The 24,824-nt window shown below is 50.6% G+C and overlaps 1 protein-coding gene across 4 annotated transcripts in view; it reads left to right on the forward strand.

Annotated features, from left to right (window-relative positions):
- The window catches only part of ENTREP2 (endosomal transmembrane epsin interactor 2), a 187,124-nt gene that overhangs the window by 69,363 nt on the left and 92,937 nt on the right, over positions 1 to 24,824 (forward strand). For all 4 annotated transcript variants that reach the window (XR_008390399.1, XM_037145898.2, XM_053658904.1 and 1 more), the window contains exon 2: positions 11,260 to 11,316. Coding sequence is in view for 3 of the 4 variants with exons in the window: in XM_037145898.2 (XP_037001793.2) it covers positions 11,260 to 11,316 (57 nt within the window). In the remaining variant the exon portion in view is untranslated. The remainder of the gene's footprint in view (positions 1 to 11,259; positions 11,317 to 24,824) is intronic.

The raw sequence follows: 24,824 nt of genomic DNA on the forward strand, positions 1-24,824 counted from the left end.
CCACACATTGTAGCTGCCTGTGTCTAAAAATAAATAAATAAAATCTTTTTTAAAAATCACAAGTTAAAGATTTTATTTATTTTTTAGACAGAGTGAAAGGGAAAGTCGAAGAGAGGGAGAGAACATCAATGTGAAATACATCGGTTGCTTCTCGTGTGCACCCTGATTGGGGACCAAACAGGCAACCTAGGCATGTGCCCCGGCTGGGAATCGAACTGGCAACCTTTTGCTTTGCAGGACGACGCCCAACGCACTGAGCCACACTGGCCAGGGCCCTTCAGGGTGCATTTGATTCTGGTGGCACAGCCTGTCAGTTTATCAGCGTTGAGTCTTCCATGGAATCGGTGAGGCTTCCAGTGTTGACTCTCCAATTGACAAGGTGTGTTTCCTTGAACAGATCGGTTCACACCTCAGGGATCTGGTTTCTGTGCCTGTAGGAAGGGGAGACGGTACGCATCTCGCTGTTGATGCCTAATGAGATGCTCGTCCTGCGAGTTTGCACTGCGTGTTGTCTCCTGCCTTCTACTCTGTGGAGCTGAGTGCCCTCCACGCCCTTCAGCACCATTTTGGGAAGTCCAGGCAAGGCTTTAAAGTCTGTGAGGAACTCTGGTGGGGAGACAGGGCGAGCTGGCTCGTGAGCAAGCACTGTGTGTAGGGAGTGTGACCAGTGGGCCTGGGCGCGGGGCATTTGGGGCATTGTAGCTTCTGGTGTAGGGATTTAAATGACAAAATCCAGGGAAATGGACGGCAGGGTAGGAGAGAGATGCCGTTTGAAGAATAACCCGCTCTCCCCACATAAATGCCTTGGAGAAGCTCTGAACTGACTGACCTGGGCGTGTGGACATGAACCCGGGTGGAAATAACAGGTTCGAGAAGAGGCCATGAAGACAAGACACGCAAGCAACATCTGGAGGGAAATTCGAAATTTTGTCCCTGTGTGTCAGCCTTGCAGAGTCCCCAAAGCTCTACCTGCTAGGAACCCTTTCCCCGAACGTTATTGGATGGTCCGCTAGTAAATTTGTGAGAAAAATGAGCCAGAAAGACGTGGGAGCCAAAAGCAAAAGCAAAACAAAACAATAACAACAGCAAACCCCCCAGTGACTCCACTCAGGAGAGAGAGGAAGGGAGGCCAGGGCGGAGGGGAGTTTCTGGAAGCCGTGGTGGCCGTGGTGTCCCAGGCTATGGGGGTGGCCCCAGCGAAGAGGAGCCGGTAGCAGATGCGTGCAAGAGAACGGAGGTAGGCAGAGCGCTTAGTCTGCTCAGAAGCAGTGGGAGGAGGACCAGACTTGGGATGAGTTTACAATAGATACACAGAAGACTCGAGAGAAAGGAGACAGTGAGCTGCAGTTAAATACTGTCTGGGATTTTAAAAGGCACTGAATCCCCACACTCGGAGTAGCTCTGTTCTGGATAGGACTTACTCCGCCGTGACCTTGGCGCTGAAATAACAGAAGCAGTCACCGCCCACCACCCTGCTGGGACTGGGAAGGGGCGAGAGACTGTGTGGCGCTGGTTGGGTCCCGTGTGGGGGCGGGGTTTGCTGGGAAAGTGACAGTCCTCAGCTGTCATCACGAGCAGTTGGAACATCAAGTTGAGTTTGAAAGTAAATGCCAGAAGAAACAGCCATGACAGTTACAACCGGCAGCCTCTCTAGGGAATGGTACGACTTGTCAAATTATGTAAAAGAATCACTTAGGTCGGAAAAATTAACTCAGTATTCGTATATGTACAAGCTTGTTAAAAATGTGTTGCCTCTAATGTTCATGATTTCAAATGCTTGTAGACCAACAGCTGCTGACTGTTGAAACCAGCGAAGGCATTTTTATGAATGGGACACCACTCAGCCCTTGCAGCGATGTAAACGAACTTACAGGGCATGATGTCATGGTCGGGCGACATTACATTGTAGTGAGGGCAGGTGAGGGACAGCAGGGCGACCCCGTTTCTAGAAAAGTCTATTTAAACAGAGTCCAGTACCGTCCAATCTAGAACAGAGAAATCGGAGAAGTGGCGAGAGGTAGGTGGTTTTGTTTTCTTCCTTTGGCTCCTCTGACTTTCCTGGTTTTTTACGCATTCGACTGGCCTTGCTTCGGTGACAAAGGACAGGGGAGGGGGTCAGGACACTGCTCCCCTGGCCGGGCTGCCTCCCAGTGGCTTCAGAGCTGGACGTGCGTGTGGGCAGCAGGCTGCTGGTCCGGCTGCGCCTGGACCTTCGGGAGACATCACTTGTCAGCTCACTGTGGCCCAGGCCCCCGGTCGGTGTGAGGGCCACCCGCGTGAGAAAGATGTGTGGTGGGCAGGCAGGCAGGAGCCTGGGCCCTTCTTGAACCTCGCCCTGGAGTCCTGCAGCTCTTAAAGGCTCCACTTCTGGGTGATTAGCTGTGCAGAGGAGGGGAGACGGAGCTGACTCACTGCTTGGATGAGGCCGGACAGGTGGGTAGGGACGCTCTGATCCTGAAAGATTTGAGACCTACCCTCAGGGCAGAAGAAAGCACAGAAGGCAAGAGCGCGGGGTGGGGAGAGAGACGTGGTCAGATTTGCATTTTGCGAAGGTGGAATATAGGTTAGAGGTGCAGACCAGAGCCAGGGCGAGGACACCTGCTGTAGGAAACAGGGAGCCAGGGAGGGGTGGTGGGAGGAGCCGGGGACCGGGAACGAGGTCCCGTGTGAGTTGGGCAGTAGGATGCACCTGCCTCAGATGGGAATTGAGAGTGACTTGGGGTGGGCTCCGGGTTTCTGCCAAGCACCCCTGTGGGAACAGCGGGCCTCTGACAGGTCCTGGTTGGCTGAGGGGTTGTGGTGGCACCGTTGTGCATTTTGGAATCTGACTTGCTGACAAGGCTCCCTGTAGGTCTCCACTAGGGTCGGGACAAGGGCTTTAGATGCAGACCGAAGGATGGCCAGGGCAGATGGTGTGTGGAGAGGTGGGGGGATGAGGGAACTCCTGCTAAGGGGCAGTTGCAGAGGTCAGGCAGGAACAGCCAAGGCAGGAGGGTGTTCTGGAAAGCCAGGAGTGGGATGGTGTGGGGGGGGCCGTCTCTGGATTGCTGAGTTCAGGGACTAGGCAAGGAGGAAGGCAGCCTGTGGGCCCTGCAGTAGCCAGGTCTGGACTGCAGAGGGCGCTTCGAGGGGTAACAGTATTTGTGAATTTAGGATATCCTTCAGGGCAGGAATTCCAAGAATGGCTGCAGGAAAACCCAGGCAAAGGCACCTTTAGGAACACAGTTTGCATAAATAACTTGTGGTTTATCACCTGAGTACAGTGGGCCTTTACTCATAATCATTTGTAAGTGAAGGAGCAATTTGTCTCCCAGACAGGCACACTTCCTGTTGCAATTCCAGCGGGTTTAAAAGTTGATGCAGGTCTGTGGATTCGCAGGCGTAATTATTCTCTGATAGCTTTTCATTACATTTAATGCGCTTTTAATGGAATTAATGTACTGTGTCAACAAATACATTGTTTTTATTGGGCAAAGAGGAGACTTCTAAAAAAGAATCCAAATGGCCTGCCAGTGGTTTACGGACCATCCCTTCCTGGGCCGGGGGATACACCTGCCCGGCTGGTACTGCCCGTGCCGTGCCGGCCTGGGAGAGGGCAGGAGGCTCCTGTGTACATGTGGGTGCCGGCTGGAATTCATCTTCGAATCGTGCGTTTATGTCTTATATCCTCACTGTTCTCCGGCCGGAAGCAGCAGCCCCTGTGGAATTGACCACGGCCACTGGCCGGCCCCTTTCCGGGCAGACCAGGCCACCTCTACCTTGGGCCCCATCACTGTGTGGGATTCTGGTTTCTTGCCGGCTCCGTCGGCCAGAGAGCCACAAGGCCGCAGAAGCCTCGACCTCTGTTCTGCAGCTAAGGGCCCTCCAGGGCAAGCTGGGGACTGGCCCTCCCCGGCCCCTCCCCCACCCGTGGAAGGGAGTCCTCTCCTACTGACACGCAGGTGCCAGTCCCTCAGAAGGCAGAACTTGTTGTCCTGGGCTTGCGTTTTAACAACAGGTTTTCTCTTTTCTGTGCAAAACATGGGAAATGGAAAAGTGCAAGTAGGAGCCCTGGCTGGGTGGCTCAGCTGGTTAGAGCATCTTCCTGATGTGCCAAGTTGTGGGTTCGATCCCCAGTCACGGCATGTACAGCAATCAGCCAATGAATGTGTCAGTAAGTGGAACAACAAATCGATCTCTCACTCTCTCTCACTCTTCCTCTCTACCCTCCACCTCCCGCCTCCTTTCCTTTCTCTCTCCAAAATCAACAAAAATTGCAAAAAAAAAAGTACAAGGAGGAAACCAGGATCCCACTCTCCAAAGGTGATCAGTATCTTTGGGCTTCGGTGCTGGTTTCCTGATGCCCCTCTGTGCTGGCCCTTGTGTTGTTCACTCAACACGAGGGGGTTCCCCGCCGCAGCCTGCTTTTGCTTTTCCTTTGCTGCTTCTCTCCCATTTATGCAGCGTGAACATTCTCCGTGGCGTGAAACCTCCCGTCACGTGATTTCATGGCAGCTGTTGGGAGGGACCCGACAAACGCAAGCAGTTCCCTCACGCTGCACACCCAGGTCCTTCCCCAGTTTCCGAATCGTACAGGACGCTTTGATGGAGAGCTGGAGTTCTCAGCAGCTGCGGAATTACCGGTTCAGACGATATGCAGAGTTCAAAATCATTCCTGACATCGTACACGCAAAGTACCTTTGCATAGCACGTTTAATAGATCAAAGATTAAGATCATAGAAAGTTACACTTTTAAAAGTGATTTGGTCCTTTTGTTTAAAAAGAGAATTCTTTTGCATCTAATAATGACATCTAGTGTAATAGATGCTTAAGATTTTCTTGATATTGCTGTTATGCTTCTTGTCTGTTCTAAGACATTGTACTTTTGCTTGGTGTTCTCATTGGGGTCGTTAATTTTCCTCCTTCTTCCAGCCAGTCTTTGCCCACACGGGACGTGGGCGAGCCACTTCAGCCCTTTGTGCCTTAATTTGTCATCTGTGCAGGGGACCGCAAATCACACATACCTCTGACACTTGTCAAGATGGATGGTGGACCCAGAGTTAAAGTGTAAAACTTTAGTCAGGTGTCTGGCATACACTTGGTGCTCGATTAATGCCGCTGCTGTTACGGTTTTTGAACATGCATATCATCTAGGCAGGTGATACACGGAATTCCCTTACGACTTCTTCTTTTCCTTTAATTCCCTTGAGTTTTCTAGTTTAAATAGTTAACATCACTTTCCAGCAGTAATGCCTTTGCCCCCTCTTTCCAGTGCTGAAAACATGCCTTTGTTTATCTTGTTTAACTTTATTAGCCAGCTCTGATGGTTTTCTGGTGCCACATAACAAACTGCCACAAGCAGAGTGGCCTAAAATGGCACTGATTTATCGTCCTACGGTTTCCACCCGTCAGGAGACCAGAACGTGTGAATTCGGTCCTGTGCTCCGGCCGTAAAGGCTGCAGTCAAGGGGGCGGGGGGCTGGCTGCTCACCCCTGCAGAGGAGGAGGACCCGCTCCCAGGCTCCCTCGGGCTGTGGGCAGGACTCGTTGGTGCCATTGTGTATATGGCTGAGGTCCCTGTTTTGTGGGGAAGCTCTCAGCGCCCGCAGACCCCCTCACATCACAGCGCCGTACTCCTTCAAGGTCAGTGGCACCACCTCCCTTGGGCTTCGAACTTTTGACTTAAGGAAAGGCCCAGACTCAAAGGGCTTACCTGCTGACACCAGGCCCACATGGGAGAATTGTCCTTTTTTTTTTCTTCTTTTAGTAATTTCTTTTATTGGTTCTAGAGAGAGGGAAAGGGAAGGAGAGAGAGAGGAGAGAAACATCGATTGGTTGCCTTTTGTATGGGCCTCAACTCCAGACCAAACCCATGACCCAGGCATGTGCACTGACCAGGAATTGAACCCGTGACCTTCGTGTTTGCAGGATGGTGTCCATCCAACTGAACCACACCAGACAGGGCAAGGGAATCATCCTTTTGATGAACTCGGAAAACAGACTTACTTGCGACTGAGGTACAGCTGCCGAATCCTTTTACCTTCATCATTTGATGTAATGGAACCGCAGGACGGAAACCCATCATCGTCCCGCCCACACTCGAGGGGCGGGGATTACTGGGGACGCACACAGGGGCGGGGACCTTGGGGACGTCTCATTCTTCTGCATCCCACGCTAGTGTTTTCAGAGCAGTTTTAAATACGATGGTGGTTGTGATCATCTTTGCCTTGTGCTGTTAAACTGAGAGCTCCTTCTTCATAAAGAAATGGAGTGTGAATTTTATCAAAATATTAAGAAAAGCAGACTTGGCCAGTGTGACTCAGTTGTGTGGCATGTCCTGTACAACAAAAGGTCCGGGGTCGATTCCCAGTCAAGGCACTAGGTCAAACCTAGGTCACGGGTCCAGTCCCCAGTCGGGGTGCATGTGAGAGGTAACTGATTGATGTTTTTCTCTCTCCCTCCCTTCCCCTTTTTAAAAAATCAATAAGCATGTCCTTGGGTAAGGATGTAAAAAAGAAAAAGAAAAATCATAAGGAAGAAAAAATACTTTTACAGTATGTATTGATAAAACCCCACATATAAGTGGGCCCACACGGTTCAAACCTGTGTTCTTCCAGGGTCCACTGTGTTTCTAAGCATTTTACATCTTGGTAATTTGCTTCCTTTCATGGGGCTGTCTTTGTCACTGATTCTAGTTTCTGGGCAATGAACGGAAGCAGTCGAGGTCTTTTTCTCGCACAGAGGGAGCAGGGTGAGAAGGCAGGTCCTGGTGGAGGTTCTGAGGTTGAGGAAGGAGCGCAGCCTCCAGCGGGAACCCTTGTGGAGGAAGTTGGAGCCACGGGCTGGCCCTGAGTGACTGGGGGAGCGTGTGGCGCCCTGGGAGTGGTCCTGACGGCAGGAGGTGGGTGTAAAGAGCTGGGCGTGTCCCAGCCCGCAGCCAATGAGGACACTGAGGACGGAGGGCCGGTGTATCTGAGTGAGCCCTGCCGTGGTCCCCAGGGAGCCCCAGACCAAGAAAACCACGCAGGGAGAAAACACGTCTGAGGAAGGATAAAGGAGGAGGGTCGCCCACTGCGTGAAACAGGAGGAAGAATTTGGCACACGGACAGGTCTGCAGGGTGAGAGGCTGATGGTCCACTCTCATCCCGTTAAGCTCAGAACACTCTTTGCTCCCTGCATGATTACCTCTCCCCAGCTTCTCGGTGGTAAGAGGCTCCCCCTGCAGCCACCGGGCCCTCCTGCCAGATGTTTCTGGAACTCTGCAATGTCATTAGCGTGTTCAAGCCTGCATTCTGGAAGGACGAGGCCCCTACCTGAAGTGGTACCTCTGAACTGAAGGAAATTCCTGATTTTTGGCAGCAAAAGAACTTTTCAATTGGAGAGGATGTTTTGAAGAGCTGAAGTTTTCAGGCCCCTATTCAGTGGCACCCCTGAAGAGGGCAGGCCTTCGGCCCCAGAGAGGCCACTGCTTCCTGTCAGCCTCTGCCACAGTAGGAAGTCCTCTCTCTCTTCTGATTTTATCTCCCGTCCCTATTAAGGCTGGATGACAAGTGGCAGAAAACAGCAAATGGGCTGCCCCCGGGACAGCTCGCAGGTGCCTGAGAAGTCCTGCCGCCTCCCCCACCAAGGGGGGGCCTCTGGCTTTTCTTCCCCAGCCACTTCATTAAACGTTGCTCTTCTCTGACTGCCTTCCCTTTCCATGCATTCTTTGTAAACTGCGGACTTTGAAGGACGACGGTCCTGGCAGATGAAACAGGAGGAAGGTTTTGTGAGGTGGGGCCGTTTCTCGGCTCCTCGCAGAAGCCAACCAGGGTGAACCCGCGGAATGACTGAGATGTCAGCACAGGTAGCGAGTCCTCACGGGTCGCTGGACTCAAGTAAAAATAATGCAAACTGAGACCTGGTCATTCAGAGTGGGGCACGCGCTGTCCCCTTGGTCACCACAATCCAGATGGATTGACCTCACAGCAGAGGCGCGCCGGCCTCCGGGCTCTGAGAAGGGTTTCTGCCCTCAGAGCCGGTGCCAGTGTGAGTAGGTCCGAGGGGCAGGGGAGTTGGGGCAGACTCGGGGGACGAGCGGATATTTGGGGCCAATAAGCTAATGCTCTGTTCTGGATGCATCGCTGTGTGGGTTCGCTTGGGCTGCCCTGGCTGTGTGTCATGGACAGGCTTAAACAGCAGAGTTACTGCGCGTAGTCCCAGAAGCTGGAAGTCCGAGGCCAGGGTGTCACTGCGGTCCTGTTCAGGGAGGGCGTCTTCCTGGCTCACAGAGGGTCACCTCCTCGCCGTATCCTCCTGGGGCCTGGCCACAGGGTGTGCATTGCCAAAGACAAAGATCACTTTCTCTTTCTCCTCCTGCGCGGCCGCCAACCCCATCACGATGGCCCCGTGTCCTATCCCAGTTTACCGCTTATCACCTCCTAAAGCGCCCATCTCCAAACACGGTCCCGTGGGGCGGGTGGGGCTCCAACAGGTGGGTTTGGGCAGGACGCAAACATTGGTTGGTTTCACAGCCCTGAGTTTTCATCCCACTGCAGCGACGGCCACAAGCTTGACAGCCTCACACAACACCCGTCTGTTATCTCGTGGTTTCCTTGGGTCGTGGACACGGCTTGTTTGGGTCGACCGGGCGGAGTCTCACACGGCTGTGTTCAAGGCACTGGCGGGCCGGCCCCATCTGAAGGTGTCACTAGGGAGCCCGTTGTATTCATACCAAACCGGGGGGCTTTGTAAAGGCCATGGATCACCAGGGGTCACCGGAGAACCTGCAGGCCACCTGGGTGTGACGGGTTTTGGCGTCTTTGTGCGGGGAATTTGGCGCGTCCCCGATGACAGCTGTTTATGATATTTAAATTGTCACTCATCTTCAACAAGCAAACCATCCACGTCGCTTGGAAGTGACACGGTTTCAGGGGGTTGGTTCCTTGAATGATGACTTCGTCGTGAAGGCAAGGAACGTCGAGAATTCTTACCCACGGCCTAAGATCAGTGACGTTAACTTCTTTCACGTTTAGAAAATGCTGGCTCTTTGGAGGTTTGTGGGTGACATTTCTGTTATAAGCGCCTTGGCCATTGTAGTTTTATAGTTTCATAAACTTCAGTTCGGATGAGCTCACAGGGTTCTGAGTGAGCTCATTGAAAGTGGCTTGAGGGGTCTGGTGGTGGCTTAGGGATTCGGTGGGGCCCCGGGCACTCTACGGCCCTTCGTGGGCGGGGAGGCTTTGAGCCATGTCTTGAAGAGAAGGTCAAGTTTGGTGTGGGAGAAATGGAAAAGCAGATGGCAGCCCGTAGACATTTCCTGGGAGGTCTTCCCACCCTGCGCCCCGGCTCAGTCTGAGCGAGGCTTGGTGTGTAGGGAGAATAAAGGACACTTGGTAGAGGACTTTTCCTGGGGACAGGTGGCACCAGGGCCATTAGTCTGAGGGGAGAGAAAGGGGGACAGCTGGGGTACCAGGAAGGGATGCTGAGACGCCCAACAAGGTCAGTGCCGAGGGCAGACAGCCTCCAGAAGTTCGATGCCTTGTAAGGGGCAAACACAGGGGTTTCCGTGTAGGTCTTCTCCATTGCCAAGGTCACCCCAGCTTTCCCGAGTGGGCTGGATGCATTGGAGTATTGTTTAGGGAGGTGCTGGTGGGAAACTGGGGACTGAATTCTTGTGGGCCTGGGGGGTCAGCCCGGGGAGATGAGATTCAGCTGCTGAGGCGTCCAGGACGGCTTCAATGCCGGGGACAGAGGTGAGTGAGCAGACGAGGGCCCTGGCTCGGCCGAGGGGACAGAGAGGAACAAGCACGTGGAGAGATGCCAAGAGGCCTGAGCCAGTTTCACCAGCGGCCGGCCCACTGGCCTGGACGGGGAGCTCGGAACAGGTCAGGGTCATGGGCAGAAACTTGGAATTCACCAGAAGGGTGGGGGGTGGAGGTGAGTTCCTGAGCTTGGAAGTGTCCAGCGTGAGAGACAGTGAGAGGCCAAGGAGCATCTCCAGGGGAGAAACGACAACTGCATCTGTTTTAGATCGAATAGATGGAGTGTCGGGTATGGAAGGGAAGAGAGAGGCTTTAAGGGCTTCGTAGAAAAGAGCAAGTGACACTGGGCTCAGAGGGACAGGGACTGACTTCTCGGGGGGCGGGGGTTGGAGCTGAAATATACAAGGGGGGGTGGGATGTGAGAAGGTGGGCGAGATGGCGGTGCGTTCCTGTGTCAGCGGCGACTGCGTCTGGAAGTCGGCGTGTGTCGGAGAAAGGATACGTGTGTGCGCGCTTGAGGGGGCGGAGTCGGACCGAGCTCTCTCCCGGTTCTTCTGTTTTTGTTTTGTTTGATTTTCGTGTGAGTTAGGGTCAAAAGCCCGTCGCATGAATGTGTAAAAGATCGTCCAGAGCTTCCAGCGAGCCTCTAAGACCAGCGCTGGCTGGGTGGGGTAGCGGCGTTGGGTCCAAGACTTGGTCCTCGTCCGTGCGGACGTGTTTGAGGGTGAGTAGGGTCTGTCACCAGGGGGGGCCTCGTGGGCCAGTTCAGTGGCACGCTGTCCCTTCAGGTCAGGGGTCAGCCTCCCCGGGAAATGTGTCCAAGCCCCTCAACCTTGGTCCCTGACCACCCGCACCCACTACGGAAAGTTGGGGGATTTATGTTCAGGGGAGACCCCGGGTGAAAAGGCCAGGACTTGTGTTACAGTGCGGCCTCCTGGAGTATTGCCCTGTGGCGGGGGAAGCCACGGCCTTGTCCTCCCCCGCACTGTGCCTGGTGGGATATCAGGTGAGGGCTAGGGGACTGTCTGCGGGGTTCGAGTCACCAGGAGGAGGGGCCGCTGTGGGTGGAAGGAAGAGCTGGCGAGAGGGAGGCCGGGTTGGGGAGGGGAGAGCAGGTGGGATTTTGGCCTGCGAGCTACAGAATGACTGCAGGTGGCATTAGTGGGCTGGATGGGAGGCTCCTGCTTCCCCATCCCAGTAGAGAAGGCTGGTGGCTTGGTGACCTGTGTGTGGGAATCTCTGCTCTCTGTGATATTGAGATCGTGCAGCCAGAAAACGTCCAGGACCAGAGTGGCACAGGGCCCTGGTGGAGGCTCCGCCCCTGCCCCCACCCCCACGAGCACACGGGCTGCCCGCTCAGGAGCCTCTGGGGGCTGCAGGCTGTGGGCGTCAGGGTGGCCAGTGCTCCTCCGTGTCACCCGCTCATCCTGGCAGCGATCCTTCTCCGGGTTTGAAAGGGGCGAACGAACCTGTTTTGATTGGCCACCGAAGGCCTCGCCCGCCGCGTCTCACCTTCCCGCACCGTTTGTCGTTCCAGGTGCTGCTGTCAGGACTCATCGGCGTCGTCTCCTGGAAGAGACCCCTCTCCCTCGTGGTAAGTGGCCCCTGGTCTCTGCGGTGGCGGCCTGGGACCAGGCCTCTGGCTGCAGAGGGACGCGCGTCGGGGGTGAAGGCCGAGCGCTCTGGCTCCTTCCCACGGAGGGGAGGGCAGACCTTTCTGGAAGTGCTGTCGGGGGCGAGACCAGAGCCCCCGGCCTGGTCTACTTCCCAGAGTGGCTCTCCCGTGCCTCCCTCTTTCTGTTTGTCCCGTTTGGGGGCCCTCTGACGAGGACATGCCAAGGACACAGGCATTTTAATGTGTATACATGTAAGCAATTCATCTAGATGCATGAACACATCTGTGCATCTACGTATGCCCACAGGTGATCACAAACAGGACGTGTTTGAACAGAGGTCAAGAAATGTCAGCTTCGCGTGTGTTTCGGAGTCTGTGCCTCTTGGTGCAAGTGGTGTTTACTAGAGGGAAGAAAGCCGTGCCCTTGAACAGGTTCTTGCGATGCTCGGGTTTCACGCTGGGGAGGCCCGGACAGAGGACGCTGGCTTCTCCCTCCCAGAAGCACCCCGGGCAGATGTGTGTTTGTAGATTCGTGGGCATGTTCTCCTCAGCATCTGCATTAATATATTTATGTGTCCGAGCCGGTGCTAAAGGAAGAGGTTTTCCCCGTTCCTGATGGATCGTGAAAAAGGCGGCATGGCTTTTTCTTCCTTTTGTAGTGATCAATTATTTAAAATGTCTTCTTGAAGTGATCAGACCTGGAGATAAGGACCCAGATCAGAGACTAATGGGATAGAAAGCAACACAAACCTGTGGGTTGTTAAAACCCCGCCTGTTGGATGCAGGTAACCGAGACGGCGTCCAGGTCGGAGAAGGGCGTTCGGGCATCAATTCCAGGGGGACTCTTCTCCCACACTGTGTCCACTCAGATGAGCAATTTCCCTCTTAAAAAATGTTTTTAGCCCTGGCCGGTGTAGCTCAGTGGATTGAGCATGGGCCTGTGAAGCAAAGGGTTGCCGGTTCAATTCCCAGTCAAAAATATTTTTTAAAAAGTGTTTTTAAATAGAAATTTTCACCCTGGCCAGTGTGGCTCACTTAATAGGACATCATCCTGCAAACTGAAAAGCCACAGGTTGGATTCCCGGTCGGGGCACATGCCTGGGTTGCGACTTCAATCCCCATTCTGGGTGTGGGCACCGATCTCCGGTCCAGGCACATATGGAAGGCAACCGATCCATGCTTCCCTTTCCCATCCATGTTCCTCTCTCTCCCCTCCTCTCTCTCTCTAAATGCAAAAAAAAAAAAAAAAATCCCCAAGTGAGGATGATTTGAAACCATCCAAGGGGGCAACAGAATCTGCAATGTGGAAAGGGAAGGACGCTGCTCTTTCCCGCCTGGTGAGTGAGAGGAGAGGCGGGGAGGAGGGCGGGAGCTGCTGTGACTTCTCCACATGCTCTGTTGGAGCCCGACCGCAGCCGGGACCAGAGACCGCTGGGTCGGGGAGGAAGGCGCACTTCTCGTTCCCGTGGCCGTTTTCCAGACGTGCGCGGTGTCTCCTGGGATTGAGATCGCTGTCTTCCTCACCTTACCCTGTGAGAGGCTCTGTATGATGCCGCACGCCTACTAGGCACCAGATTATGCAGCTCCGATTAGATAGTTTTTTTAAAAGATTCGGCGAAACATCCTGTGCTTGCTTGTATTTTAATCATGGAAATTGGGCTGTCCGGCCTTTTGGCGACTCCGGCCAGCCGGGAAGAGGAAGAGTTGTTGGGGCCACACATTAAATATGCAAACACTGACGAAAACAAGCAAAAACAAAATCTCATCATGTTTTCAGTAAGTTTACGGTTTCGTGTTGGGCCGCATTCACAGCCCTCCTGGGCTGCACGGGGCGCGGAGGTTGGACACCCCTGCAAGCGGTTTGAGCGCTTCCCCCGTGGTGTGCCGCGCAAGTCTGGCGTCTCAGCTTCACTTAGAGTCAGGCCGCTGTCGGGGCCATGTTTCGGCCACGCCCACGTCCACGCCCACACACCGGGAACTTTCTACCCAGGCCCCCGGCTCACAGTGAGCGCCATGAGCTCTGCCCAGCGGGCCCATGGCCACCAATCTGGCACCATGCAGGGCTCTTCCACCACCAGCGGTAAGTCCAGCTGTGCCGAAGTTTCCAGGCCACAGCGCGGGTGGGGGGACCTGGGCTGCTCGTCCCCTCTGTTGAGTTCTCCATGTTGACCGAGGGTGGTGTCTGGAAGGCCTCCCAGCTGTATCTCTCACATTGAGAGATACATCAATGTGTGGTTGCCTCTCGAGTGCCCTCTACTGAGGACCTGGCTCACAAGCCAGGCATGCGCCCTGACTGGGAATTGAACTGGCAACCCTTTGGTTAATAGGCTGGCACTCAATCCACTGAGCCACACCAGCCAGGGTAGAACCAATGAATCAGTCATCCAGACAGAAAATCAATAGGGAAACATTGGATAGAATGAAGTCCAAATGGACCTAGCCAACATACACATAATGACTAAGACCTAACTTGGAGTGAATGGAATCACTTAGAGCGAAGGCACCTACCAGGTGTATGCATAACATTCCGCCCGTCAGCAGCAGACGCCACATTCTGCTCAAGCACACATCTAACCCCTTCCACAATGGATCACATACATGTCACAAAGCAAGTTTTAGAAGATGTAAGAAAATTGACAGCATACCAAGAATTTTTCTGAACACGCCATAGTATGAAACTAGAAATCACTGACGTTCTGTGCTTGCTCCCCTTTCATGGCGCTGCGTTCGCCTCCCTGGAAGCGCTGGTTTTACAGGCGAGGTCTCCTTCAAGGATGTTAATGAGACTCTTCCACGTCAGGTGTCCCCCCATCCTGCATGCGTCCCTCGCCCCCAGGTCAGCTGGTCGCTTTGCTCATCTGTGTCCTTACAGGTGATAATGTGTTGTGCTCTGAGGTCAGCCCACGCGTGGTTATTCTGCTCACATTTACCACAGAGGCGCCACGTGGGTGAGGGTGGGTAGTGGGCGTGGTTGGTGGTTTTCCCCCCAGAGAGGGGATGTGTCTTGCAGTTCCCACCTCCCTGCCCCCCACTGCATCCCAATTAGTTTTCCCCGGGATGTGAAGACTGTCTTTGGGATCCGTGGGACCGGGGGGTCCCCGTTGATTGGACAGACCTCCTCAGGCTTCCTAGGAGGACCCAGAAGGCACCCTTGAGTTCTAGTGAGGGGAAGAGGAGGGAGAGAGAGGGGGAAAGCGAGAGGGAGAGAAAGGGAGAGAAACATCCATGTGTGGTTACCTCTCATGCATCCCCCGCTGGGAACTAGCCTGCAACCCAGGCGTGTGCCCTGACTGGGAATCGAACCGGCAACCCTTTGGTTGGCAGGCCTGCACTCAATCCACTGAGCCACACCAGGCAGGGCTGTGCTGGTGTTTCTGCACCCCGCCCGCCCGCCCAAACCACCAGTCACTGCAACACCTAGGACCCCAGAGGTAGCACAGCAGGTCTCTTCACTGTGTTTCACCCTGGGTAACACACACCCATGTTTTGGGCCCAAACTTTCAGGGGGGGAAATACTTCACTTTAATTTTTAATCCAATATTTATTTATTTACTTACTTACTTACTTATTTATTTATTTATATTTAGGTACTTTTTTTGTATTATAAAGGAATTTTAGCACTTGTTTTTTTCCACATATTATCGTACAAGAAATTACAAAACACAAGAACAGACACCAGGTATTTTGGTACTATCCAGGCGTAATGCACATTCTTATTTTTGCCTCAACACTTTGGGGGAAAAATAGTGGGCACTGTGCACAGCAGAATGCTGCCACACAGACAAGCACGGATGTGGTTTGCGACACACTGTGCGCCGGGCCCTTTTGAAATAGTCTCAACGCTCACCTGTTCCCCCCACCACACCCCCAAGAGGCAGTGGCAGCGTTTATTAAGGGGTAGCACAGAGGGAGGGAGAGAGCGGGCAGGCTGGAGGAGCAACCGCTGACACTTAGTTGTCACAGTAGCCTGGTGGGGTCCCTCTGTTGTCCTCGCACCCAAAGGAGGGACCAGAGCAGAGGACACGTGTGTGTGGGGGGGGTGGTAAAGGGTCGGCGGGTCTGGAGCCCAGGCCGACTGGCTCCCCGGACCCCTGCCTTAACCATTGCAGTAGTCTGCCTTACTGGGGACTTCACATTTAACAGGAAAAAACTAAACAAAAAACCCCAAACAAAGAAACAAAAACCATCTTTCTATAGTGTACTGAGGCAGACATCCCGCTTCCTTGGCCATCCAAGCTACTTAACACACGTCTATGTTCAATTTATCATTTCCTGGTTTCCTTGTTCACAAGAAGCAGCCAAAGAGAGGAAGAGGTTTTTTGGTCTATTTTTTTTTTTCTCAAACAAGGGAGCTTGCATAGTTTTGAATTCGTTCCAGCAGGCGTCTGGGACGCTGCAGGGGCCGTTGTGATGGGCCCAGGGCTGACGACGGGCCCAGGGCGGGCGGCCCCAGGAGCCCCGTGCATGCGGGGTGCCCCGGAGGATGTGCCCCAGCCTCTGCGGCTCAGTTCCCTGGGGCTGTCCCAGCAGCCGTGGGAATCAGTGCCTGACATTGAGTCCCCGGTTTGGAGAATCCAGGCCTGATTCTTCCCAGAGTATCAGCCTGATTGGAAACCTAAAGACAACCGATGGGGGGAAAAATAGCTCTGATTGCTTTTCCATTCCGCTTGAATTCTGTTATTTCTGTTTTTCTCTCCACGGCAGTATTTGATGACATATGCAGCCGCCACGGGGTTGGATCGTGTGACAAATGGACTAGGGCCTGGGCTGGGCCCGGTCTCCTCCCCCTTTCTCTTCATTGATATGCTGATGGGTTTCCAGTGGAGGGGAAGCTTAAAATCTTCCGCCGCATACATTAACTTCTCCTTCAAAGTGTCTCTGGATTTCTGTGCTCACATATATTTCCTGCTGTGGCATCAGAAACCCAGTCCTGGTCCCACTGCTTCATCTAGTCGGCCATGTTCTGTGAGGGGGAAAAGTGTCGGAATCGCTTTAACCTTTAATACAAGTAGTAGAAAGCCTGCGGGCTTCCTTTCAGGCCCATGAATGGAGCGCAAATAGAACTTTAATACGCTATTGGAAAATAGAGATGAGTGAAAGGTTAATGTATTTCATGTAAATGTATTCGACACCATTATTTACTCAGGAAATTTATTATAAATCTACTCCGGGGGTTTCTTATGGCCACGAATGTGGCCTCTCTTTAAGAGAGTGTGTTTGGCGTGAGCGCATGGAAGATGAAGGCTTCATTCACTAAGTGCTGAAGAGGACGAGAAAGGAGAGGCACACAGGGCCCTGGCCTGTGGCTCAGTGGGCTGGGGCTTCATCCTGGAAACTGAAGCGTCATGGGTTCAATTCCCGGTCAGGGCACATGCCTGGGTTGCAGGTTTGGTCCCCAGTCCAAGCATGTATGAGAGGCAAATTACTGATGTTTCCCCCCCTCTCTCCCTTCCTTTCTCTCTGGAATCAATACATATATATTAAAAATTAAGAAAAAAAACAAGCCAGAATTTTACTTTGCAAAGAAAGCAGCTTAAATTTCTAAAACCCCCATCTCGTATGTAAAAATAGACCAATATGCTTGTCTTTAAATTCATTCACCAGCAGTATTAAATTTCATCAGGGAAAGCTAGACTAACCAGGAATCGAGACTGAAATAAACGAATTAAAACATGACACAGGGAAACCACTCAAGGCCTCGTGAAATTAAAATGCTCACGGATGACAGACTCCTTTTTCTTAAAACATGGTCATCATTTATGTTCACTCGCATCGCTTCTAAGTGCCAGTTCTTTTATGTTGGTCCATCAGGCTTATGCTTAATGGAAAATGTAATAAGACATTATTTGGGGGGGGGGGGGAAGACACAGACAACAGCTTGGGGATTGCGGGGGTGGGGGGCACAGGGGGCGGTGGGGAGGGGGAGGTTTGGGGGAGCAGGAAGAGGCCCAGGGGGATGAGGGGTGGGGGAAGGAGACCCCCGTTTGGGCGGTGAGCGCATGATGCGGTGTGTGGGTGATGAATTACAGGATTCTACAACCTCTTGCAACCTTTGTGGTTGGCCCCGGCTGGGTGACCTGGTTAGAGCGTCAGTTTCAGTCAGTGACAGTTTCAGTCAGTGAACGCATAAATAAGTAGAACCACCAGTGTTTCTCTTTCTCTCTCCCTTCCCCTCTCTCTAAACTCAACAACAACAGCAACGGCAAAGAAACCTGTATGTTTTTATGAACCAATGTTGGTCCAATCAATTCAATACAAAAACAACATTTTTTTGCAAGGGCCAATGAGCTTGGGTAAGAAGACTAAAAACCAAGGTAGACCAAAGAACCTTATGAGGTAGTCGTGTGCTTAAAAGCATCATGGATGAAATGCATTACTTTGAATTGTTCGTGGAACCGAGTGTAAATGGCTTTTCCCTGGTTGTCACTTCTGAATGGCTGTTGAGAACTTTCTCAGAAAACGTGAATGACTCCCCTGGCCCCGTCTGGGAAAATTGACTCTCCGCAGAAAGGAAGAGACCAGAGGGCGGTGAGGTCTCTCTGGGTGAGGTCATTGCGGGGAGCGCAGGCTGGAGCACCCGGGTGTCAGTCGTACAGGCAGGCATGCCTGTGTGCACCTCTGGGTGGGGGCGTGCGCTTGTTCTGCACACCCGTTTGTGTGTACAGCTGGAGCAGTTTGCTTGTCATCCACGCCCACTGTTCCATGTGCCGTGAGGCGCGCTGCGTGTGCTGGGCCCCCAGCCCTGATACGTTTCTTAATTATGACAAACCCCTTAGTCTCTCCAGTTGTGGGCATCAGCACAGCTGAAGGACGTTCCCAGGAGAGAAGAGTTCACCCGCTGATGGTCACTGGTGCTTGCTCACCTGTTTCCCGGGGCTCTTCCGTGGGTGACCTTGAAGTATGTGCCCTCACGCTGACTCGGCCTGCAGTGCGTTCTGTCTGTCTGGACACGTGAAGGGTGTGGTCAGCACGTAGTAGGTCTCACAGCAGTCACATGGTAAACCTCAGAGCCCGTGGTGCCACCGTTGGGCTCCAGAAAACTGTCGTACCTTGCGCCAGGTCCTGAGCTGGGTGACGAGGTGGCAACAGAGAAGCACCAGGTGTGGTCTCACCTTCAAAAAGTATAAGACCTAGATGAGGATATGGGCGGAGCTGGAAAAAGTCAAAGTAGCCATCAAGTATTAAAAGGGCAATAGAAGATAATGAGAGGAAATAGCTGCCGGGTAGAACTTGGTGAGTCAGGGAGTGAACTGGGTTACAGTTTTTTATTTAGAAAGATGAAGACGGTGCCGCCCTGGTGCTGGTTGTACACACCAGCTCACAAGGTACCTGCAAGACAAGTGGAGGGCGTGTCCCTTCTAGAAGTAACAGGTTATTGGCCCCTGTTGCCAGGGTAGGACTTGCCAGAGCTTGCACGGGGCACTCTGGGTCCACCTGCACGTAGAGGGCTTGCTCTTTGCTCAGTGGCCTGTTGCACTGCAGTTGAAGTGGGGAAAGACCGCTGCTGCCAGTGAGAACAGGGTTTAGCCCACTGGTTGGATGGGCGGCCTTTGGGCAGGTGGGTTACTCACTGGAGTCCTTATAGGCTTGTGGACCGACGTAAAGCAAATCCAAGAAGCAAGAAAAGCACAAAGTCCAAGGGTCTGGGGGTAAATCCAAACTGTAGATGTTTTGGGGAGCAAGGAGTGTAGAAGGTTGAGACACCCGCTGGTTCTTGAATCTCCTCTCCCGCCGGTACTTGTGCGCTGCCAGCACTGGGAGGTGGACCGCCGCCCCGGCAGCCCTGCCTGTGTGCAGAGCGGCTTCTGAGAAGTCCTTCCTGGGGACACTTCAGTGGCCGTCTCCTCGACCCCAAGGGGTTCTAGGGCCTCCTTTTGTCCAAGCACTGATCTGATCACCTGATGCTTATGGTCTGGAAATGAGGGAGTACCCTCAGAGCGAGAGGGTCTTCTGGCCTTGGCTGGGTGGCTCAGCTGGTTGGAGCATCATCCCGTACACTAGAAAGTTGCTGGTTCGATCCCCAGTCAGAGCTTGTGTGAGAGGCAACTCATAGATATTTCTTTCTCACATTAGTGTTTCTCTCTCTCTCCTTTCCTCTCTCTCTAAAGTCAAGAAATATATCCTTGAATGAGGATAAAAAGAAAAAAAAAGAAGGAAGGCCTTCTGTCTCCTGGTCCAAGTGGTTTAAGCAAGATGCTCTGGTTGGCGAATGTGGACCAGGGAGGAGGGTCAGGGTGACTTCTTACTGAGGAGAAGAGCCGTGATGGCTGGTGATGGGCTTAATGGATGTTTTGCTGTGTCGGCAATTTAGTTCACTTTATTCATGACGAGACTTGCAAATTTCATAGCCTCCTGGGTGGGAGGGTGTGTCGACAGCATCTCTCGTTCAGAGGGGACGGTGGCTCTCCCTGTGGGGTCTGTTCTCGACGAGAGTGGTCCGACATCCAGCTTAGAAATTTCCGCCGCCTCCGTTCCTAATGCACTTCCTTTACCCTGGAGTCTTCATGTTCTCCTAATAGAAAAAAGTCGTTAAGGAAAAAAAAAAACCTCATACGCTGAGGGAGCTCTAATATAAGAAAAGTAATAAATGAAGTGTCTCCAGATTCAAAATGCATATTCTTTCAGAAAGAAGGCAATTACTGTTATAAAGATACAGCATTCGAAAAATTATTATGGCTCCGAAGTATGTGATGTACCTGTCCGTGGCACAGTTAATTTTAAAAGTATTACCAAGCATACAAGTCATAAGACTAAAATGCTGAGCTGTACTAATTGAAAGTGAAATTAATGTGCTGTTCTGAGGAACCGCCTGTACTTATCCAGGTTTTAAAAATTGTAACTTTATAGGCTATTAGTTATCAGATTTTCTTTCAAATGTCCAGCCTCTTTTAATGAAGAATATTACTCACGGCCCTTGTCTTTGCTCTCCGAATTCTTTTATGCTGTGCAATAAGTAATGGTAATACTGGAACTTCCCTATTTTACCCCGATTTTCTGTGTATTAAATGGTCATAGCTTTCAATTGTTATTAAAATACAAAAATTCTGATTAGGAATGAAAAGTGTGTGCAAAGGTGTCAAATTTGATTGTTTTGCTGTATTCACTTTGATTAACAATGGATAGAAAAATGGATTGAAGTCGATTTAAGACTGCGCTGTGTAGGCACGATATGATCTAATGACTAATAGAAATTTTTTAAGTTGTTTACATTGATCATTGGCAGGCGTTGTTCACGAACACAGGTCGTGATGTTTCTACCCACCCTCCCGCGCTGTGTGAGTAATAGGTAAGTATTATGGAACCCCAACCAGCATGGCTCAGTGGGGTGCGCATTGTCCCACAAAGCCAAACATCGCCAGTTCGATTCCTGGTCTGAGCACATGCCTGGGTTGCAGGCCAGGTCCCTGGGCAGGGTGCGTGCAAGAAGCAACTGATCAACGTTTCTCTCTTGCATTGATGTTTCTCTTCCTCCCTTCTTCCCTCCTTTCCCGTCTCTGAAAATAAATTGAAAACAATAAAATCAAAGATAAAGAGAGAATTTTTAAAGCAGCAAGAGAAAAGAATTCTCACTAGCACAGACCAGAAGCAGATTTGTCAGCAGAAACCAGGCAAAGGCAGGAGACGGCGGGGTGATTTACTCAAAGGGCTGAAAGAACAAAACTGCCAAGCGAGAACCCTTTACCCGACAAAGCTGTCCTTCAGAAATTAAGGAAATAGGAAGATTTTCTTAGACAGACAAAAGCCGAGGGAGTTTATCACCACTGGCCCTGCCTTATAAGAAATGCGGAAGGAAGAAGTCCTTCAGGCTGTAATGAAACGGCAATAATTAGTAACATGCAAACTCAGGGAAACATAAAACACATCGGCAGAAAGGAGTGTACGGGCAAGTTCAGAACAATCCCCTACTGTAACATGGTGGTGTGTTGATCACTTAACTCTGGTTTAAAGGTTAAAGGGCAAACATGTTAAAAAGAACCGACGCTAATAATGTGTCCTGAGTACACAGTACAAAAGATGTGAATCGTCGGGGCATCAGAAACAAAATGTTGGGAGGAGGCATGGAAGGATAGGGTTTATGTATGTGGTTGAAATCAAGTCCACATCAGCTTAAAACAGGCTATCGTGTGTGTCAGATGTTTTCTGTGAGCCTCCTAGTAAACCACAAAGCAAAAACCCACATTGGACACACAAAAGCAAGAAGGGCATCAAAGCATACCACTATGGGAAATAAAAATTTGCAAAGGAGCCAAGGAAGTTAGCAAAGGAGGAAGACAGGAACAAGGGAACTAAAAAAAAAAAAAACCAGCCAAAAATAATAACTAATAAGATGACATTAGTAAGGTCTTACCTATTGATAATTACTCTAAATGTAAATAGATTAAAATGTCCAGTTGAAAAGCATAGAGTGAGCCCTGGCTGGTGTGGCTCAGTGGATTGAGTGTGGCCTGCAGACCAGAGGGTCACCAGTTGGATTCCCAGTCAGGGCACATGGCTGGGTTGTGGGCCAGGTCCCCAGTGAGGGGTGTGCAAGAAGAAATATCAATACCACACACTGATATTTCTCTCCCTCTCTTTCTCCCTCCTTTCCCCTCTCTCTAAAAATAAGTAAATAAAATCTTTATAATAAAGGCATAGAGTACATGGATGAATAATAAAGCAAGACCCAACTATATGAATAATAAAGCCAACAAGTGACTCGCTTCACCATTAAGGACGTGCATAGGCTTAAAGGGAAGGGCTAGAAAACAACATCCCATGTAGACAGAAACCAGAAGAGACAAAAGTGTAGATATATACTCTATCAGACAAAATACTCTTTAAGTCAAGAACTGTCACAAGAGACAACGTCTGAATAAAGGGGTCAGTTCATCAAGAGGATATGGCAATTGAAAATATGTATGCACCCAACAGTGGAACACCTAAATGTATTAAGCAAATCCTAACAGAGCTGAATGGAGAAATCGGCACCGATACAATCATAGTGGGGGACCTTAGAACCCTACTTGCTTTCTTTTTTAAAAAAATATTTTATCTACTTATTTTTACAGAGAAGGGAAGGGAGGGAGAGATACATCAGTGTGTGGTTGTCTCTCGAGTGCCCTCTACTGAGGACCTGGCCCACAAGCCAGGCATGCGCCCTGACTGGGAATCGAACTGGCAACCCTTTGGTTAATAGGCTGGCACTCAATCAGTTGAGCCACACCAGCCAGGGTAGAACCAATGAATCAATCATCCAGACAGAAAATCAATAGGGGAACATTGGACTAGAATGAAGTCCAAATGGACCTAGCCAACATACACATAATGACTAAGACCTAACTTAGAGTGAATGGAATCACTTAGAGCGAAGGCACCTACCAGGTGTATGCATAACATTCCGCCCGTCAGCAGCAGACGCCACATTCTGCTCGAGCACACATCTAACCCCCTCCACAATCGATCACATACATGTCACAAAGCAAGTTTTAGAAGATGTAAGAAAATTGACAGCATACCAAGAATTTTTCTGAACACGCCATAGTGTGAAACTAGAAATCACTAACGGGGAAAACTGGAATATTCATAATGCTCACGTTCTCATACATACTTACATAGATACATGCATGTACACTACACAGTTACACACACATACTTATGTGCATACATGCATAGACATGCAGCCTGTCCAGGCAGCACCCTTCAGGAGCTCATGTCTGGGGGGGTTCTTCACACCCAGTTCCTTTTTGTGTGTAGAACTTAGTTCTGTCTCGTCCTCTGAAATACACGGACCACCAAGTGCAGCAATGCGTGGGAGACTGAAGAAGGTGTCTTTTTTCATAACCTGGGAGATAACATACGCCCGCTTTTGTGCAATAGGAGGGAGTACATTAAATATTTAAAATATGCTTTCTAAATGCTGCTACGTGATCTTTCGTAAAGTGCTGTTGATACCCTGGGTCTCCCTCCTTAGGAAAGGGAAATGGGCATTTTATTCCAGATAGTCAGTCACGTGCCACAGTGAGTACATGCTAATTTAAATGTCACGCTCATGCAAATTCTCAGTCACTTAACACAGAGCCAAACCTGGAAGCGTTTAATCTAGTGAAGCAAGAGCTAGAACCCAGCTTATGCCTCCTGACTAATGGGATTCGAAAAGCTGTCAGATGACAAGGGATGGGTAATATCCCGTGATAATAAGCAAATGAACCAAATGATTGTTGGGGAATGAGAAGAAAAAAAAAAAACAACAGGGAATCTGCAAAGGCCAGTTAATAAGGAGAAAGGCATAAAATGACCTGACCCAGGGAGAGAATGACAGCGGCCAAGGGGAAGTGCCGAGGTGGCTGGCAAAGGTTGGCAGGCAGCTGGCGTGTCAGAGTGAGCGACAGCTGGGGTGTGGAGCGTGATGCGGAAGGACAGGCTCGTAAATGGCAAGATGATGAGTGAGTTAGTAAATCTGTCAGATGATGAATGAGCTGACGATACACATCTGACGGCTGACAGAGAGAGGCCACGTGAGAGAGACAGGCGGTAAAGACAGCCAGGGACAGAGAATGCCTGCATTCCTGAAACCAGGGGGCTTTAAAATGTGATTTTATACGCACGAAAAATAGTCATGAAACTAATAATCACAGTACTTGATCTGCTTTGGTAACTGTTAATAACATAAACTCCCATAAAGACACAAGATTATACATAATGTGCTCGTTGCTATTAATAGTGATTTGTGGTATATGCCTACTGCTTGCTAGCTGTTACCCTCTTCATTCCTGGGGATTTTCACCTATAAGGTGGGAATAATGATCGTGGTACCTTTCATCCTTGTGGCAGATCTTTTGAGGATTGAAGTCCATACGGAAGACTTAGAATGGTACCTGGCACATTGTCAGTAACGAGGAAATGACTTAGATGCCGCTTGATCTTCTTAATCAAGTTTTTAAAAATTCTGCCTTTATATCCTTCCCGGAGTGGGATTTTATCTCACACACCCTTGGTGTTTAAATGGGTATATGGATCATCCTAAAGAGGTCACAATGGTTGAATAAATGAAATACTGATGAGTTTCCTTATCTCTTACTGAATAGTAATAAGGGTTGAAAACTTTTTTGGGAAGGGGATATCTAGGGTTTTTTTCTCTTCCGTTTTTCAGAGTTTAGTTTTCAAACTTGAGAAACAACAGAGTTAAATTTAAATTCCTGTTTGTAATCAGTGCACAGAAAACCAAAACATTGAGTAAGATTAAAAGAAGAAGAATGAAATTACAATCCAAGAAACCTGACAGTCAAACCAAAAATTCTTTGAGGACAGTTATAAGTACATGAATCTCTGCTAATACAAGTTAAGATAAAACAGAGAATGTGAATAGAGGAATTAAAAAGGAACATAACAATGAAAAGAAGGGATTTTAGACATAAGTAGCAACCTCATGCAAATATATTTGAAAGTTTAGATAAAATGGCTAGTTTTCGTAAATAATATAAGGAGCCAGAAGTAATGTAAGAAGAAAC

The sequence above is a fragment of the Artibeus jamaicensis genome, unplaced genomic scaffold (assembly GCF_021234435.1).
Source record: "Artibeus jamaicensis isolate MK-2021 breed Jamaican fruit bat unplaced genomic scaffold, CSHL_Jam_final scaffold_612, whole genome shotgun sequence".
NCBI classification, from domain to species: Eukaryota; Metazoa; Chordata; class Mammalia; order Chiroptera; family Phyllostomidae; genus Artibeus; species Artibeus jamaicensis.